This window comes from Myotis nattereri (genome assembly GCF_964212035.1).
Source record: "Myotis nattereri genome assembly, chromosome: 4".
Taxonomy (NCBI): domain Eukaryota; kingdom Metazoa; phylum Chordata; class Mammalia; order Chiroptera; family Vespertilionidae; genus Myotis; species Myotis nattereri.
The window spans coordinates 111322915-111342328 of record NC_138079.1 but is presented as its reverse complement, the minus strand read 5'-3'; the positions used below and the strand labels follow the sequence as shown (position 1 = coordinate 111342328).

The 19414-nt window shown below is 39.8% G+C and overlaps 1 protein-coding gene across 1 annotated transcript in view; it reads left to right on the top strand.

The window, feature by feature from the left end:
* LOC308518602 (phospholipid-transporting ATPase ABCA3-like) overlaps positions 1-19414 on the top strand; it is a gene marked incomplete at both ends in the record, with an annotated part of 259837 nt that overhangs the window by 46692 nt on the left and 193731 nt on the right. The window contains one exon of the mRNA XM_081090313.1: positions 7769-8028. Coding sequence (XP_080946439.1) covers positions 7769-8028 — 260 coding nt within the window. The remainder of the gene's footprint in view (positions 1-7768; positions 8029-19414) is intronic.

The following is a 19414-nucleotide window of genomic DNA, read 5'->3' as shown; positions in this document are numbered from 1 at the left end:
ATATTAGGAAAGCTCAGTACAGTGTATACAGCAATATTCCTTAATCATTTTTTCATTGTTGCTCCTCTAGGGAAACTTTTTAGACTTTTTTCCACCTAACCACTCCCCGTATAAAGTTTTAACACCATTGATATGGTAGATCTGCTTTATGTACTATGGCCTGCTCAAGGTGATAATAAACCCCTAGAAAGAATGCATGGTACAGCCTTGGCCTGTGTACTCAGTGGTTAGAGTGTCAATCTGAAAACTAGGGGCCGCTGGCTGGATTCCCCAGCAAGTGCACATATTTGCGTGTAGGTTCCACCCAACCATGCGTGTGGGAGGCAGCCCATCAATGGTTGCCTGGTGGTCTTTCTTGCATCATGTTTCTCTCTCTCTCTCTCTCTCTCTCTCTCTCTCTCTCTCTCTCTCTCTCTCTCCTTCCCTCTCTAAAAAAATCAGTGGAAAAAATATCCTTCCATGAGGATTAACAAACAAACAAACAAAATGCATGGTGCATATAACTCTCCGTACAACCTTTGCAGCTTTGCTGTACTAGTAACACTATTTTTTCCCCAAAGTAAAAAGTACATTTTTAAAACCCTGCAAACCAAAGTAACAATTAAAGTGAATTTTCTCAATCTGGTAAAAGCACATGTGAGACCCATGTAGGTTACTAGTAATGGTAAAATACTCAACATTTCAACATTTCCACTTAATGTCAGAATTAAAGCACAGATGTTTGCTGTCATCAATTCTATTCAGCATATCATTAAAGTCCTAGCCTGTAACAGGAAAAGAACATTAAAGTGTATATTTTGGAAACAAAAGAGTGATTTTTTTTTTTTTTTGGCAGTTGATAGAATCACATGTGAAGATAATTCTAAAGAAATCCACAAAAAAGTAATGGGTTAATTTAGTAAAATCCCAATATACAAAGCCAGTATACAAGAATGAATTATAAATCTACACCAAAAGTAACAAAAAATAACTGAGAGAAAATTTTAAAACACCTAAACAAAAGATGAGCTATCTTTTTATTTGTAATTAAATCTTTATTGTTCAGATTATTACATTTGTTCCTCCTTTTCCCCCCCATAACTCCCCTCCTCCCAGTTCCCACTCCACCCTCCGCTCTCACTCCCCACCCACTGTCCTCATCCATAGGTGCACAATTTTTGTCCAGTCTCTTCCCGCGTCTCCCACACCCCATTTCCCCCCCAAGAATAGTCAGTCCATTCCCTTTCTATGCCCCTGATTCTATTATAATCACCAGTTTATTCTGTTCATCAGATTATTTGTTCACTTGATTTTTAGATTCACTTGTTGATAGATGCGTATTTGTTGTTCATAATTTGTATCTTTACCTTTTTCTTCGTCTTCCTCTTCTTAAAGGATACCTTTCAGCATTTCATATAATACTGGTTTGGTGGTGATGAACTCCTTTAGCTTTTTCTTATCTGTGAAGCTCTTTATCTGGCCTTCAATTCTGAATGATAGCTTTGCTGGATAAAGTAATCTTGGTTGTAGGTTCTTGGTATTCATCACTTTGAATATGTCTTGTCACTCCCTTCTGGCCTGCAAAGTTTCTGTTGAGAAATCAGCTGACAGTCGTATGGGTACTCCCTTGTAGGTAACTGAGTTTCTTTCTCTTGCTGCTTTTAAGATTCTCTCTTTGTCTTTTGCTCTTGGCATTTTCATTATGATGGGTCTTGGTGGTCCTCTTTGGATTCCTTTTGTTTGGGGTTCTCTGTGCTTCCTGGACTTGTAAGTCTATTTCTTTCACCAGGTAGGGGAAGTTTTCTGTCATTATTTCTTCAAATAGGTTTTCAATATCTTGCTCTCTCTCATCTTCTGGCACCCCTATAATTCTGATGTTGGTACGCTTGAAGCTGTCCCAGAGGCTCCTTACACTATCTTCATATTTTTGGATTCTTTCTTCATTTTGCTTTTCCAGTTGGGTGAATTTTGCTTCTTCGTATTTCAAATCTTTGACTTGATTCTTGCGATCCTCTGGTCTGCTGTTGGGAGTCTGTATAATATTCTTTATTTCAGTCAGTGTATGCTTAATTTCTAGTTGGTCCTTTATCACAACATCGAGGTTCTCATTAGATTTCTTGTACATCTCATTAAGTTTATCGTCAGTCTCTAGAAGACTCTTGAAAGACCTCAAAAGTGTGGTTTTGAATTCTATATCCAGCAGCCTGCTTTCTTCCATTTCTGTCATTTGTGTCCTGTTTCTTTGTCTCGGCATTTTTTATGCTTCGCTGTGTCGATAGAGTGGCCTTCTGTGCTAAGTGTCCCAATTACCTGAGGTAGACACTCTTGGTGCACCCCTTGTGGTCTTTGTGCACAGACTTGTTGTAGCTAAGCTTTGATTGTTGTAGGTAACACTGGGTGGGATTTGACTTCCAGGCCAATTGGCTGTGAGAATCAGCTGTGTCTGCAGTGGGAGAACTTCTGTCCTGGATCTCTAGGGCTGTGCTAATCTAGCCTCTGCCTGAGGCTAACCAGAAAATGCCTCCGTGCAAGGCTTGGGCGGGGTGTGTCCCAGGGGATCAACAGGGCGGGCTGAGCGAGCAGTTATGGCTGCTCTCAGTCCTGTCCTGGGGGGCTCTGCCTTTCAGAGTCCCAGCAACCGCTGCAAACCTCAGAGAGAAAGCTGCCCTCGAGTTCTGACCGATGCCAGACAGTCCCGCTTCTCCCGTTTGAGTCTGGGTCCCCAGAGACTCACCCGGAACTGGAGCTCAGAGCCTGAGACTCCCTCCCAAATTGAAACAGACAACCACACCCTCAGCCACCAGCCCGCTCCACACGCACCTCCGCACCTTTGTATTTTCCACACTGCGCCTCCTCTGAGTCTCGGTATGCCTTTCTCTTTCCTTCTAGTTGTAGAATTTCCCCTCAGCCAGCCTTCCTGTGGTTCTGGGTGATGTCCGTTCTGTCTTTTAGTTGTATTTTTGAAGTGGTTGTGCGAGGCAGCAATCTCCGGTGTTTACCTATGCCGCCATCTTGGTTTCTCCTATCCATTTTTTCTTGATTCTTACGTAAGTTGTTTATTTTTTCCTCCATCCGGTTTATGCACTCTAGGATCCTTATTCTGAATTCTTTTTTCTGACATATTGCTCCTCTGTTTCACTTCGCTGCTTTTCTGGCGATTCCTCCTTTTCTATCCTTTGGGGGTTTCTTTGTCTACCCCTTTTTGGTCTTGCCGACTGATCCAGATGTCGAGTCATGGGGGCGCTGCTCCTTGGGTGGCAGTGGTTCCTGGGGCTTCAGTTGCTCCTCCAGTTGTCACGTTAGTGGCTGCTCCTTAGCTGGCAGCGGCTCCTCTGGTTGGTGCTATTCACAGCAGTGGTGTCTCTTCTGGCTGGTAGGTGAGGCTGCTCTCACAGCTGCTGTTCCTTGGATGGGGGGTGGGGGGGCTGATCATGGGGCTGCTGCTCTTGAGGTGGGAGTGGTCTGAGCGTGGCTGCTGCTCCTTGGACAGGAGCAGGCTGTTCATGTGGCTTCTGCTCCTCGGATGGGCAAGGACTGCTCACATGACTGCTGCTTCTTGAATCTGGGCTGGCTGCATGCTGCTGCTGTTCCTCAGATGGGCAGGTTGCTCGTGAGGCCCCCACTCTTTGGAAAGGGGCAGGTTGATTACAGGGCTACTGCTTCTCATACAGGTATGGGCTGCTCATGCAGCTGCTGCTCCTCAGATGGGGAACAGGCTGCTTGTGTGGCTGCTGCTCTTTGGGCGGGAGTGAGCTGCACGTGCGCCTGCTGTTCCTCAGATGGGGGCGGGATGCTCAACCAGCTGCTGCTCGTCGGACAGGTGCAGACTGTGTGTGGCTGCTGCTCCTTGGACCAGTGTGGGCGGTGCAGGGCTGCTGCTCCTCAGATGTGGTCAGTCTGTCTGCTTGTGTGGCTGCTGGGTAGGGGTGAGCTGCTTGGGTGGCTGCTCCTCCTTGGGCCAGAGTGTAGCTGCTTCTCCTCATACAGGGGCTTTCTGCTCGCGTGGCTGCTGCTCCTCGGATGGGGGATGGGCTGCTTGCATGGCTGCTTCTGTTCGGGTGGGAGCGAGCTGCACATATGTCTGCTGCTCCTCGGATGGGGGGCAGGCCACTCACCCAGCTGCTGCTCGTCAGGCAGGTGCAGGGTGCGTGTGTCTGCTGCTCCTTGGACCAGTGTGGACTACACAGGGATACTGCTCCTCAGATATAGGCGGTCTGCTCGTGTGGCTGCTGCTTCTTGGACTGGGGCAGGCTGCTCATGGCAATGCTGTTCCTCTTATGGGTAGTGGCTGCTCACACCGCTGCTGCTCCTCGTATGAGGGCAGGCTTCTCGTGCAGCTGCTGCTCCTTGGATGGGGGCAGGTTTCTCTCACACCTACTGCTCCTCATACAGGAGGAGGGTGTGGGTTGTGCAGCTGCTGCTCCTCGGATGGGGGCAGACTGCGTGGGGCTGCTGCTCCTCAGATGTGGCAGGCTGCTCACGTGGTTGCTGCTCCTTGGATGAAGGAGAGGGCTGCTCACACAGCTGACAGCTGCTGCTCCTTGGACAGGGGCAGGCCACCTGAGGCTTCTGTTCTTAGTCCTGGGGCAGGCTGCTTACGGGGCTGCTGCTTCTTGGACAGGAGTCGGCCACTCACGTGTCTGCTGCTTGCGTGGTTGCAGTTCCCCAGGCTAAGGCGTTGGGCCAGTCAGGGGGGAGCATGCTTCAGAACTCACAGGAGCCTGTGCCCAGGGTTGCTGGAGACTCATTGACTGTGGGACCATAGCCGAGGTAGCAGGTCCCTGGCAGGGGTGTCTGTAGAGTCCCAGATGATATCTGAGGGCACCCTGGGTTGGGGTAAGGCCTGGCTCCCAGTTATAGCAGCTCTCCACTTAAAAACACTAGGCTTCTGAGGATGAGCTGGCCTCCTGGAACTGCTTACAATGGTAGCAGAGGCTGCCTAGTTAGGCGAGCCCGTTTAGCCTGACCCCGAAGGTCCTGTGGAATCTATCTGTGCCTCACTCACATACACATATACACATCCCACATGACCACACACTCCTCTTTTGGTCCCTCACTGACCATGCTCTCTCCCTCATTGCTGCCTTCTTCCTGCCTCTGTAGTTGGGTCTGGGGTGTTATTGACCTGTTTGTGGATGGAGTTTCCTCTCTAGGTGTCTGGTTATGAGGCTCTCTCTCTAGCACCTGGCCAGACAGGATAAAATTCTCCTTGACAAGACACAACACAAAGGGACCAAAACACAAATGTACTCACAACAATAATAACCCCACTATAAGTGACCACCTGAGAAAAGAGAATTAGGGGCGAGAAAAGAGAGCATAAATGAAAGCAAAGAGAGCGAAAAAGATGAGAAAAAAGAAAAAGGAAGAAAAAGGAGACTAGATAGATAGATAGATAGATAGATAGATATAGATATGGGGGGAAACACCACAGAACCAATAGGTACACAATCAAACAAAACAACAAAAATAATAATAGTAATAATGATAAAAACATAAAAAAAAAATTAAAAAATACAAACACCAAACCCCCAGCAAAGAGGGTGGGGGCAGAATCTGTAGATGCTGAGCTGATATATAGAATATAAGGTTAAGAATTGGATGAATATGGAGAAGATCTCAGTTCAGTATGGAGGAAGTAGAAAGGGGATGGGTGGATAAGAGGAAAGAGAACGAGAAAAAATAATAATTTACAAAAAATTTGATTTCAAAAATGGTATAAAAATAGCAAATACAAATGAAATAAAATAGAGGGATGGAAAAATAATGTGAAAAGAAATAGAAAATAAAGCAACAAACAAAAACAGGAAAAACAAAGAAAAAAAAGAGATAACAAAGTAATTAAAAACAATAAAAATAAAAAATAAAATAAAAATGAAAAAGTGAAGTGTTCCTTCGGCTGGCTTAAGATCCCAGTCTTCTGTACTGTAGTGTTTCTCAGGTTCTGATTGCTGGGACTGAGAGTCCCTCTTTAGTCCAGCACCTTTGTGCTCTCAGGGACTATTTAGTTGTTTTCTTTGTTGTTTTTGTTTTTAATCCTTTTACCATTCAAGGTGGAATCTGGGTGTGGTCGTATTAGTTGCCTGGATACTGGAGGGAGGGGCTATCTCTTCAGGGCAAAATGGCTACCCAGGTCCCAGGCTCAGGCATGACTCAGCACCAAACTCGCTGCCACTTCTCCTGGATCCCCCTCTCTCCCCAGATTCCACAATTCTGAAACTTCTCCCACACTCCAGCCATAGGTAAGTGTCTGTATCCAAAAGGTCCTATGAACTAGGCCAATGATGGCGGACTTATGACACGCATGTCAGAGGTGACACGCGAACTCATTTTTTTTGGTTGATTTTTCTTTGTTAAATGGCATTTAAATATATAAAGTAAATATCAAAAATATAAGTCTTTGTTTGACTATGATTGCAAATATCAAAAAATTTCTATATGTGACACGGCACCAGAGTTAAGGTAGGGTTTTTCAAAATGCTGACACGCTGAGCTCAAAAGGTTCGCCATCACTGAACTAGGCTCTATGAAGAAAGGCACAAGCCACAGAGGCCAGAGAGGCTGCCCCTCTACGCACTCCTTTCCTGCTGGCACTCTTCAGCCTTTACTGACTGTGGACCCAGATCAGGAATCCCTTGCAAGGGGGGAAAGGCTGCGCCTCTGCGCGCTCTTCTCCTGCCGGCACTCCTCAGCCTTTCCTGATTGCGGACCCAGATCTAGAATTCCCTGCCAACCAGCAGTTCTGCGTACCTTCTTTCCACTGTGCCCATCCCATGGGACGTGGCCCAAGCCAGTGCTGTGTGGGTTCCCTCTGATCCTCAGGGCTCAGAGTTCTGGCCAATTATCCTTCCCAGAGCCTTGACTTTAACTTTCGCCAGGAGTCCTCTCCTCCCACCCATTCTTGAATTCATGTGCTGGGCCTCTAGTTTACCATAAAAGAAAAAATGATAAATTGAACTTCATTAAAATTAAGTACTTATGATCATTTAAAAGACTATTAAAAAATTAAAAGGCCTCATTCACAGGGGAGAAAATATGATACATGATTTATATTTAAAGCCTACAAAGGACTTATATAGATTAATAGAAAGACCAGTTTTTAGATGTCATGGAAATGCCAAATTTCTATAAAAGTTTTTAAGTGTTTGCTCTTAATTTCTGTAGTAAATTTGTCTACTGGTAAGAGAGTATTTGCATACTGTGACAGATCTAAGGCTCACTGAGTAGCATTGCCTTAGTGGACATCAGTTCATATAACTCACTCAGCCTGACTTTCATTCAAATGTGAAGGTACAGAATCAAAGTCTTTCCCTATCAAGGAATTTATCTAGTGCTCATTCAGTTGATTGAAATTGAAGAAAGCAGTTCTATAATTACAATATTTTGCTTATGGGAAGCTGGGAATTAGGATCTTTAAAAAAAAAGTATTATGTATCTGTATGGGGGCACCATGATAGCTGTGTGTAAATTTTTTTAAAACTATTTTTTATTGTGGTAAAGTATACATAATAAAATTTAAACCACCTTTAAGTATACAGATCTGTGGCATTAAGTACATTGACATTATTGTGCAACCATCACCTCCATACATCTCCAGAACTTTTTTCATTTTTCCAAAGTGAAATTCAGTGCCTACTAAATAGGGCTTTGTAAAATTTAGACTGGCAAAGACCTCATCACAGCATTAACTTTGTTATTTATCTTTGACATAGTTTTATTGCCGTTTTCTTTGTTCAGCTTAGCTATTTATTGTTCTGTTGTACTTAGTAACCCTTGTTTTCTTATTTAGGGTACATCTCTGAAGGGTTCCTGCTTATGCAGCATGCCTTGGATAAGGCCATCATGAAATATCATAACCACAAGACCGCACAACAGTTGCTCACAAATGTTCATGTATTTGTTCAGAGATTTCCATACCCAAGATATGATCATGATTACTTCTATGTCCTATTTAGTGTTTTTGCCCCTTTAGTAATCTTATTTGTCTTCATTGTGAATTATCTTACCATCATTCAGTCTGTTGTGTGGGAAAAGGAAAACCGATTGAAGGTAACTCTACTTTCTTGTGACATAGAGCTCTGTGGAAAATGTGGGGTCTTTCAGGCAAATGTTTAAAAATTTTTTATTGAATTTATTGGGGTGACATTGGTTAATAAATTATAGGTTTGGGGTGTACAGTTCTATAATACATCATCTCTATGTTGTATTGTGTGTTCATCACCCAAAGTCAAGTCTCCTCCCATCATCATTTATCCCCCCATTTTCCTCTTCTACCTATCCCACCTCCTTTCCCTTTGATAATCACCACACTGTTGCCTGTGTCTATGAGGTATTTTTTTCTTAATCCCTTCACCTTTTTCGCCTAGTACCCCTCCCCCCCAACAGCTGTCAGTCTGTTCTCTGTATCTGAGTCAGTTTCTATTTTGTTTGTTATGCTAAGTGAAATAAACCAGTCAGAGAAAGACAAGTACTATATGTGGAATCTAATGAAGAAAATAAACCTTTGGGAAAACTTTTGTGGACGGTTGGATCATTTCTACCCACTTAGTATTGGTGGGTGGTTATGATTCAATAACAGACAAGAAGTGAGCACTTATATCTCCAGGCAATTTCTTAAAACTTTGTCTTTATTGGAGTTCTTGGTTTGGTGTTTAGTTTTCTTTCTAGAAGACAACTTCACAAGAATGTTGCAGGTAGAATTTAAATGCCAAATGCTCTGGAATAAGGTGAAATACAAATAAATAACTAATTTGGTTTGTGAAATTGTGTCTAGGTGAATTTAGATAAAAGTTTACCAATTTCTGATATCTGAGTTTTTTGATAAATCTGTGTAATTATCAATGATAAATTAACACTTTTTCTTTTGGGTCCTCAGAACATGATACACAAACATCAACCATGTGGCTTAAAATACTGATTCTTTTTTATTTTAAAATTTCTCATTGAAGTATAACATGCATACACCCAGAAAGAGTGTCTAAACTACATGTACATGTCAATCTATTCAGGCTGATGTAGCAAAAATACCACAAACTAGGTAGCTTATTAATAACAGAAATTTATTTCTTATAGTACTGGAGGCTAAAAAAATCCAAGATCAAGGTGCCAACATATTGATGTCTGGTGAGAACCTACTTCATGTTTCATAATTAGCAGCTTCTCATTGTGTAGCCACAAAGTGGAAGAAGCAAGAACAACTCCCAGGCCTCCTTTGTAAAAGCAGTAATCACCTCATTACCTCTCAGAGGCCCCATTAAAGTGCCATCACATTGGAGATTTGATTTTCAACATAGGATGAATGCAAACATTCAAGCTATAGTAGAATAGTTGAATGGATTTATCATAAAGAAACCATGACCACTTTATCACGACTCTGCTAAGAAATAAAATACTGCCAACAATAAAAGGCTGCTTGTGTACCCTCAAAACATTTATTATTGGTTAATTTTATCTGTTTTTGAACTTGATATAAATGTAATCGTGTACTATTTTGTGTCTCTGTGATTCATTTTGCTACACATGTAGCTGTAATTCATTTATATTTGTTGAGTTCTATGAGTTTTAACATTCCATAGTATGACTATCACTATTTTCCTTTAATGTTTGGAGTTTGGGTATTATTAGTAATGCATCTATGAACATTTTATATATATAGTTATTTTTTTCCTGAATGTTAGGTTATGCATATTTAGCTTTAGTAAATAACAGCAAAGTTTACCAATAAAGCTCTACCAATTTGCACTTCCATTAGCAATATTTGAAAGTTTAGATTTTTCTGTATCTTTACCAACATTTGGCATTGTCAGTGTTTTCTAATTTTCAAAAGTTTGATGAATGTATTGGCCTGAAAAGTTGACCGATTTTTTACTTTTCATTTGTACAAGTGTTTCATCTCACTGGTTAATTCCTAAGTATTTTATTATTTTGTATTCTATTGTAGATGAAATTGTTTCCCTAATTTCCATTTCAGATTGCTCACTGGTACTGTACAGTGTTCATCTGATTTTTGCTTGTTGACTTTTTATCCTTTTACTTTAATGAATCATTTATTAATTCTGACTTTTTTGTATGTGGAATCTTTATGGTTTGCTCCATACAAGATCATACCATCTACCAATATTTTTACTAATTCTTTCACAATTTGGATACCTTTTCTTTCCTAATTGCTCTGACTACAACTTTAAAAACTAGGTTGAATAGAAGCATTGGAAGCTGGCATCCTTGCCTTTTTCCTGATCGTAGGTGAAAGAGAATGTTAGCTATCGTTTTTTATGTTGAGGAGGATTCCATCTATTCCCAGTTTGTTGAGTGTTTTTTTCAATTTCTGCATCAATTGAGGTGATAATGTGTTTTTCCCTAATTTTCTGAATGTGGTGCATTATGTTAATTAATTTTGTATGTTGAAACCTCTTACATTCCATGAATAAATTCTACTTGGTTATGCTGTACAATCCTTTTACTATGCGACCAAATTCGGTTTGCTATTATTTTGTTGAGGGAATTTGCATCAATATTCATAAGACATATTGTTCTGTAGTTTCTTTGCCTGTGTTTCTGTCTGACTTTGGTATCACAGTAATACTGGTCTCATGGAATGAATTAGGATGTGTTCCCTCTTCCTCAGATTTTTGGAAGAGTTTGAGAGGAACTGTTGTTTATTATTCTTGAAATTTTTGGGTAGCATTCACCAGGTAAGCCTTCTGGTCCAGGGATGTTCTTGATTGGAAGGTTTTGATTAGTTATTTGATCTCCTTACTAATTATTAATCTGTTCAGATTTTCTGTTTCTTCATAATTCAGTCTGGCAGGTTGCGTGTCTCTGGGAATTTATCCATTTCATCTAAAGTACCCAATTACTTGGCATACAGCTATTCATTGTGTGCTCTAAGATCCTTTTTATTTTTGCAACATTAGAAGTAACATCCCTAATTTCATTTTTTATTTTAATAATTTGAGGTTTTTTTTGTCATTTTAGTTATTTGGCTAAAATGTTGTCAATTCTGGTATTTGTATTTATTGATTTTCTCTATTGTTTATTATCTATTTTATTTATCTACTTTGAGCTTTATTACTTTCTTCCTTCTTCTAGCTTTGGCTTTAGTTTTCTTTTTTAGTTCTCTAAGGTGTGAACTGAGGTTCCTGATTTGAGACCTTCCTTCTTTGTTAGTGTAAGCATTTATGTCTGTAAATTTCCCTCTGAGTCCTACTTTCACTGCCTCCTGTAAGTTTATTGTGTTGTGTTTTTGTTTTCATTTGTTTCAAGGTATTTTCTACTTTCCATTCTGGTTTTTTTGACTCATTGGTTGTTTAAGATGGTGTTGCTACCAAATATTTGAATTTTTGTTTTCCTTTTGTTATTGGTTTCTGGTTTTAATATATTGTCTTTAGAAAAGATACTGTTTATGATTTGTCTTCTTAAATGTAGTAAAACTTATTTTGTGGCCTAACATATTGTCTATCCTGGGGGCATGTGGGAAACATTCTGTGCACACTTAAGAAAAATCTGTAGTCTGCTGTTATTGGGTAATGTGTTCAGTATATGTCAGTAGGTTCAATTGATTTATAAGGTTGTTCAAGTCCTATATTTTAAAAAATATACATTTTTATTGATTTTAGAGAGAAAGGAAGAGATAGAAACATCAATGATGAGAGAGAATCCTTGATTGGCTGCCTCCTGCATGCCACTGAAGATCGAGCCCTCAACCTGGGCATGTGCCCTGACCAGGAATTGAACCGGGACCTCCTGATTCATAGGTTGACACTCAACCACTGAACCATGCCAGCCGGGCGAAGTCCTCTATTTTTAAATTAATCTTCTGTCCAGTTGTTCTAACCATTATTGAAAGTGGTGTAGTGAAGTGTCCAGCTATTATTGTAGAACTATTTCTCCCTTAATTCTGTAATTTTTAAAAAATAAGTTTTATTGATTATTAGAAAGAGGGGAAGCGAGAGGGATAGAGTGACAGAAACATTGATAAGAGAAACTGCATGCCCCCTATTGGGGATTGAGCCTGCAACCCAGGCATATACCCTGACCAGGAATAGAACCCTTGGTTCATTGATCAACATCAACCACTGAGCAACACTGGCCAGGCTAATCCCATAATTTTTAATTCTTATATTTTTAATTCTTTTGGAGCTGTGATGTTGATGCACTCATGTTATAATTATTATACCTTCATGATAAATTGACCCTCTTTTCAACATACAGTACCTTTCTTTATCTCCTGTAACAGTTTTAAGTATATTTTATCTGTTATTAGTATAGCTACCCTAGCTCTCTTGGTTACCACTTGCATGGTATATCTTTTTGCATCTTTTCACTTTAACCCCTTTGTGTTTTTGGATCTAAAATGAGACTCAACAGCACTCTCAACTACCTTAACCTAAGTAATGTTTATAAAACACTATACCTGATAATGGCACAATACACATTGTTTTCAAGTGCACTGATTGACTAGATACTTAAAGTTACAGAGAGTAGTCTCTTATCAAAGTGGAATTGAATTATAGATTCAGTAAATGCAGTACATCTAGGAAAAAGCAAATATTTGGAAGTAGACCATATGTTGTCAAAAAACAACTCTCAAACTTAAAAGCAATGAAATAATACAAGTACATTTTTAAAATAATAGTAGATGGAAAATTAAGACTCAGTAACAATATGTTATCTAGCAAAACTCCAGTATTTGTGTAATTAAACAACAAACTTATAATTAATCAATAGCTCAAAGACTATATTACAAAGGAATTAGAAAATATTTCAAACTGAATAATAGTGAAAATACAACTAAAAATTGCTGATATACAGCTAAATCTGAGCTGTAAGGGAAATTTATAGCTTTCAATGACTATTATTAAAAATGAAGATAGGCAATCAGTGATCTAAACATCTTGTTTAAGAACCTATAGAAAGCCGCTTAAAAGAAAGGAAAGGGAAGGGAAGGGAAGGGAAGGGAAGGGAAGGGAAGGGAAGGGAAGGGAAGGGAAGGGAAGGGAGAGAAAGGGATGAGAAGGGAAGGAAGGTGAAGGGAGGGGAGGGGAGGGGAGGGGAAGGGAAGGGAAGGGAGAAAGAAGACAGAAAGGAAGGAAGGAAGGAAGGAAGGAAGGAAGGAAGGAAGGAAGGAAGGAAGAAAGAAAAAGAAAGAAAGAAAGAAAGAAAGAAAGAAAGAAAGAAAGAAAGAAAGAAAGAGAAAGAAAAGAGAGGAAGAAATAAAGTTTGTTTTTTATTGAGGTATAACTGACATATAACATTATATTAGTTTTAGGAGTAGAAAAATGATTCTGTATTGTATACATTGTGAAAATGATCACCACCATAGTCTAGTTAACATTCATCACCAGACATAGTTACAAAATTTTTTTGTCATGTCATGAGGATTTTTAGGATCTACTCTCTAGAAGCTTTTAAAGATATAATACAGCCTGACCAATGTGGCTCCCTAGTTGAGCATCGACCCATGAACCAAAACCATAGTTGTGGACTTAATCCCCAGTAGGGGGCGTGTAAGAGGCAGTCGATCCATGAAGTTTCTTACCCACGTTTCTATCTCTATTCCTCTCCCTAAAACAATCAATAAAGACACATACAAAAACAAATACAGATAATACAGTATTAACCATAGCACGATGCTGTGCATTACATTCCCATGACTTATTTATCTTATAATTGGAAATTGTGCCTTTTGATCCTCTTCACTCATTTTGCCCACTCCTCTCTCCCACTTTTGGCAGCCACCAGTATGCTTTCTATGTATGAACTTGTTTTGGTTGTTTCTCTTTTTTTTTTAGATTCCATATGGATTTATCTTTTTTTAATATATTTTTTATTGATTAAGATATTACATATGTGTCCTTATCCTCACGTTATCCCCTACCCCCCCCCCACCCCCCACTCATGCCCTCACCCTCCCGTTGTCCGTGTCCATTGGTTAGGCCTATATGCTTGCATATAAATCCTTTGGTTGATCTCTACCCCTTACCCCCACCCTCCCCTACCTTCCCTCCAAGGCCGGACAGTCCAATCAATGCCTCTCCGTCTCTGGATCAGTCCTTGTTCATCAGTTTATGTTGATCATTATATTCCACAAATGAGTGAGATAATGTGGTATTTATCCTTCTCTGACTGGCTTATTTCACTTAGCATAATGCTTACCAGTTGCATCCATGCTGTGGCAAATGGTAAGAGTTCCTTCTTTTTTACAGCAGCGTATTCCATTGTGTAGATGTACCACAGTTTTCTAATGCACTCATCTGCTGATGGACACTTAGGGTGTTTCCAAATCTTAACTATGGTAAATTGTGCTGCTATGAACATAGGGATACATATATCCTTTCTGATTGGTGTTTCTGGTTTCTTGGGATATATTCCTACAAGTGGGATCACTGGGTCAAATGGGAGTTCCATTTTTAACTTTTTGAGGAAACTCCATACTGTCTTCATAGTGGCTGCACCAGTCTGCATTCCCACCAACCGTGCACGAGAGTTCCTTTTTCTCCGCATCCTCTCCAGCACTTGTCGTTTGTTGATTTGTTGATGATAGCCATTCTGACAGGTGTGAGATGGTACCTCATTGTTGTTTTGATTTGCATCTCTCAGATGATTAGTGACTTTGAGCATATTTTCATATGTCTCTTAGCTTTCTGAATGTCCTCTTTTGAAAAGTGTCTATTTAGGTCCTTTACCCATTTTTTGATTGGATTGCTTACCTTCCTTTTGTTAAGTTGTATGAGTTCCCTATAAATGTTGGAGATTAAACCCTTATCGGTGATAACATTGGCAAATATGTTCTCCCATGCAGTGGGCTTTCTTCTTGTTTTGTTGATGGTTTCTTTTGCTGTGCAGAAGCTTTTCATTTTGATATAGTCCCATTTGTTTATTTTCTCTTTAGTTTCAAGTGCCCTAGGAGCTGTATCAGTGAAGAAATTGCGTCGGCATATGTCTGAGATTTTGTTGCCTTTGGATTCCTCTAGTATTTTTATGGTTTCCTGCCTTACATTTAAGTCCTTTATACATTTTGAGTTTATTTTTGTGTATGGTGTAAGTTGGTGGTCTAGTTTCATTATTTTGCATGTATCTGTCCAATTTTCCCAACACCATTTATTAAAGAGACTGTCTTGATTCCCTTGTATGTTCTTGCCGCCTTTGTCAAATATTAATTGAGCATATTGGTTTGGGCCAATTTTGGGGTTCTCTATTCTATTCCATTGATCTATATGTGTGTTCTTGTGCCAGTACCAGGCAGTTTTGAGAACAGTGGTTCTGTAATACAGCTTGATATCTGGTATTGAGATCCCTCCTACTTCATTCTTCTTTCTCAGGATCACTGCAGCTATTCGGGGTCTTTTTTTTTATTCCAGATGAATTTTTGGAGAGTTCGTTCTAGGTCTGTGAAATATGCCATTGGTATTTTAATGGGGAGTGTGTTGAATTTATAGATTGCTTTGGGTAGTATGGACATTTTAATGATGTTGATTCTGCCAATCCATGAACATGATATGTTCTTTCATATGTTTATGTCCTCTTCTATCTCTTTTTTCAACGTCCTGTAGTTTTCAGCATATAGGTCTTTTACCTCTTTAGTTTATTCCTAGAAATCTTAATATTTTTTGTGCAATGGGAAATAGGATTTTTTTTTTAATCTCTCTTTCTGTAAGTTCATTGTTGGTGTATAAAATGGTCATTGATTTCTTGGCATTAATTTTGTATCCTGCTACATTGCCGAATCCATTTATTAATCCTAGTAATTTTTTGATGGAGTCTTTAGGGTTTTCTATGTACAGTATCATGTCATCTGCGAATAGGGACAATTTTACTTCTTCTTTACCAATTTGGATACCTTTTATTTCTTCTTATCTGATTGCATTGGCTAGTACTTCCAATACTATGTTTAATAGGAGTGGTGAGAGTGGGCATCCCTGTCTTGTTCCTGTTCTTAGGGGAAATGGTGTTAGTTTTTGCCCATTGAGTATGATGTTGGCTATAGGTTTTTCATACAAGGCTCATATTATGTTGAGGTATGATCCTTCTATTCCCACTTTGCTGAGTGTTTTTATCAGAAAAGGTTGTTGGACTTCGTCAAATGCCTTTTCTGCCTCAATTGATATGATTATGTGATTTTTGTTTCTCAATTTGTTTATATGGTGTATCACGTTTATTAATTTGCAGATATTGTACCAGCCTTGCATCCCTGGAATAAATCACACTTGGTCATGGTGTATGACCTTTCTAATGTAATGCTGGATCCGGTTTGCTAGAATTTTGTTGAGGATTTTAGCATCTATGTTCATCAGGGATATTGGCCTGTAATTCTCTTTCTTTGTGGTGTCTTTATCTGGTTTTGGGATTAGGGTAATGCTGGCTTCATAGAAAGAGCTTGGAAGTGTGCTTTTCTCTTGAATTTCTTGGAATAGTCTGAGAAGGATTGGTTTTAGTTCTTCTTTGAATGTTTGGTAAAACTCCTCTGTGAAGCCATCTCGTCCAGGGCTTTTGTTTGCTGGAAGTATTTTGATTACTGTTTCAATTTCATCAGTAGTTATTGGCCTATTCAGGTTTTTTGATTCTTCCTGGTTGAGTTTTGGAAGTTTGTATTTTTCTAGGAATGTGTCCATTTCATGGAGGTTGTCCATTTTGTTGGAGTAGAGGTGTTCATAGTATTTTTTTTTTACAATCCTTTGTATATCAGTGGGATCAGTTGTTACTTCACCTCTTTCATTTCTGATTTTATTTGGGTTCTCTCTCTTTGTTTCTTGGTGAGTCTGGCTAGAGGTTCATCAATATTGTTTATCCTTTCAAAGAACCAGCTCTTGGTTTCATTGATCTTTTTTATTGTTTTTTTTTTTTTTGGTCTCTATGTCATTTATTTCTGCTCTGATCTTTATTGTCTCCTTCCTTCTGGCTACTGTGGGCTTTTCTTGTTGCTCTCTTTCTAATTCTTTAAGTTGCAGGGTCAGGTAATTTATTACCATTTTTTCTTGTTTTTTGAGGTAGGCTTGTAGAGCTATGAACTTCCCTCTCAAGACTGCTTTCATTATGTCCCATAGATTTTGGATTGTTGTGTTTTCATTTTCCTTTGTTTCCAGGATGCTTTTTATTTCTTCTTTGATCTCTTTGGTAACCCAATCATTGTTTAATAGCATGCTATTTAGCCTCCAAGTGTTTGATTTTTTTCCTGTTGTTTTTATTGTAGTTGATTTCTAGTTTTATGCCGTTTTGATCTGAGAAGATGCTGGATATGATTTCTATCCTCTTGAATTTGAAGAGACTTTGCCTATGTCCTAATATGTGGTCTGTCTTTGAAAATGTCCCGTGTGCACTGGAGAAGAATGTATATTCTGTTGCTTTGGGGTGAAATATTCTGAAGATGTCAATTAAGTCCATCTTATCTAATGAGTCATTTAGGATTGCTGTTTCCTTACTGATTTTTTTGTTTAGAGGATTTATCTAGTCATGTCAGTGGGGTATTAAGGTCCCCTACTATGACTGTATTGCTATCAATCTCTCCCTTGATATCTTCTAGAAGTTGTTTTATGTATTTGGGTGCTCCTGTATTGGGTGCATATATATTTACCAGAGTTATATCTTCTTGTTGGATTGTTCCCTTTAGTATTATGTAGTGACCTTCCTTATCTCTTGTATTGGCCTTTACTTTGAGGTCTGTTTTGTCATATATAAGTATCGCAACCCCAGCTTTTTTCTCATTTCCATTTGCCTGAAAATTTTTTTTCCATCTCTTCACTATCAGTCTGTGTGAATCCTTTGTTGTCAGGTGGGTTTCTTGTAGACAGCAGATATATAGGTCATGCTTTTTTATCCATTCAGCTACCCTATGTCTTTTGATTGGGGCATTTACTCCATTTACGTTTAATGTTGTTATTGATAAGTACTTGTTTGTCATCATTTTTATTCTTAATGTTAGTGTTTCTTCTTGCCTTTCTGTTTCTTCTTTTTACAGCAGTCCCTTTAGCATTTCTTGCTTTGATGGCTTGGTGGTAATAAGCTCTCTTAGTCTTTTTTTGTCTGTGAAGCTCCTGATTCCACCTTCAATTTTGAATGATAGCCTTGCTGGGTATAGTATTCTGGGATTCAGTCCCTTGGTTTTTATCACTTTGTATATTTCATTCCATTCCCTTCTAGCCTGGTGTGTTTCTGTTGAGAAATCCATTGATATTCTAATGGGAGATCCCTTGTATGTAACTTTCTGTCTCTCTCTGGCAGCTTTTAAGATTCGTACTTTGTTGTTGATGTTTGCCAATTTAATTATGATGTGTCTTGGTGTTGGTCTTTTTGGGTTCATCTTGTTTGGGACTCTCTGTGCCTTTTGGATGTGCATGGTTCTTTTCTTGCAATATCGGGGAAGTTTTCTGTCATTATTTCTCCAAACAGGTTTTGTATTCCTTTCTTCTCTTCCTCTCCTTCTGGTACCCCTATTATGCAGATGTTGTTTCGTTTTGTGTTGTCCCAAAGCTCCCTTAGGCTCTCCTCTGCTTTTTAATTGCTGCTTTTCTTTCCAGTTGCTGCTGTGTTTGTGTGTTTTTCCCTACCTTGTCTTCTAGCTCGCTGACGCAGTCCTCAGCCTCTTCTAGTCTACTGTTCAAGCCTTCCATTGTGTTCTTTATTGCAGCTATGTTGTTCTTCATTTCCTCTTGGTTCCTTTTCATATTGGTGACGTTCTCATTCAGCTCCTTATAATTCTCATTGAGTTGTGTGTATTTGTCATTGAGTTGCATGTATTTGTCATCCAGCTGTTTGAGCATTCTTATGACCATTACTCTGAATTCTGTCTCTGAGAAGTTACTTGCCTTGGTTTCATTTAACTCCCTCTCTGGTGATTTCTCTTTTTCTTTCCTTTGGGGGTTGCTTTTTTGTCTCCCCATGTTTTGCTCTAATGTTTTAATTGTTTCTGTGTCCTAGATCTGACTGTTTTGCTGCCCTGGTTCTTTTGAGGAGGGTGCTGCTTGTGTGATTTCTCGGATCTCCTGAGTTTGGTAGCCTAGCGTAGCTCCCTACTTAAGCTGTTGGGGTGTTCTTGATGTAGGCCTGTGAGCTGGTAAGGTGCAACTGCGGTGTTCAGATGTCAGCATCTGGGGAGGGATATGTTCCAATTTTTGCTGCCTTGCATCCTTGGCTAAAATCGCCCGTGCCCAGCAGGGGCTCTCGGAGGTACCCAGGAGCTGTCTGTCAGGGTGGTAGGGCTCAGGAGGTCTGCACACTGGAAAGGCACAACTGTGGTGTCCAGGGTTCTGTAGCTGTAGAGTGGGAAGACTCAGTTTTTGCTGCTGGGCCTGTGGTTGGAAACCCACACTCCCAGTGGTAGCTCACAGGGGCACCCGCAGTGTGCTTGCCAGCGTGGCACCTTGGCGTACTCTGAAGGGCCCTGTTGAAGCCAAGCAATCAAGGTGTCTGTGGGCAGGTATCCAGGATGAGGGTATTCAGA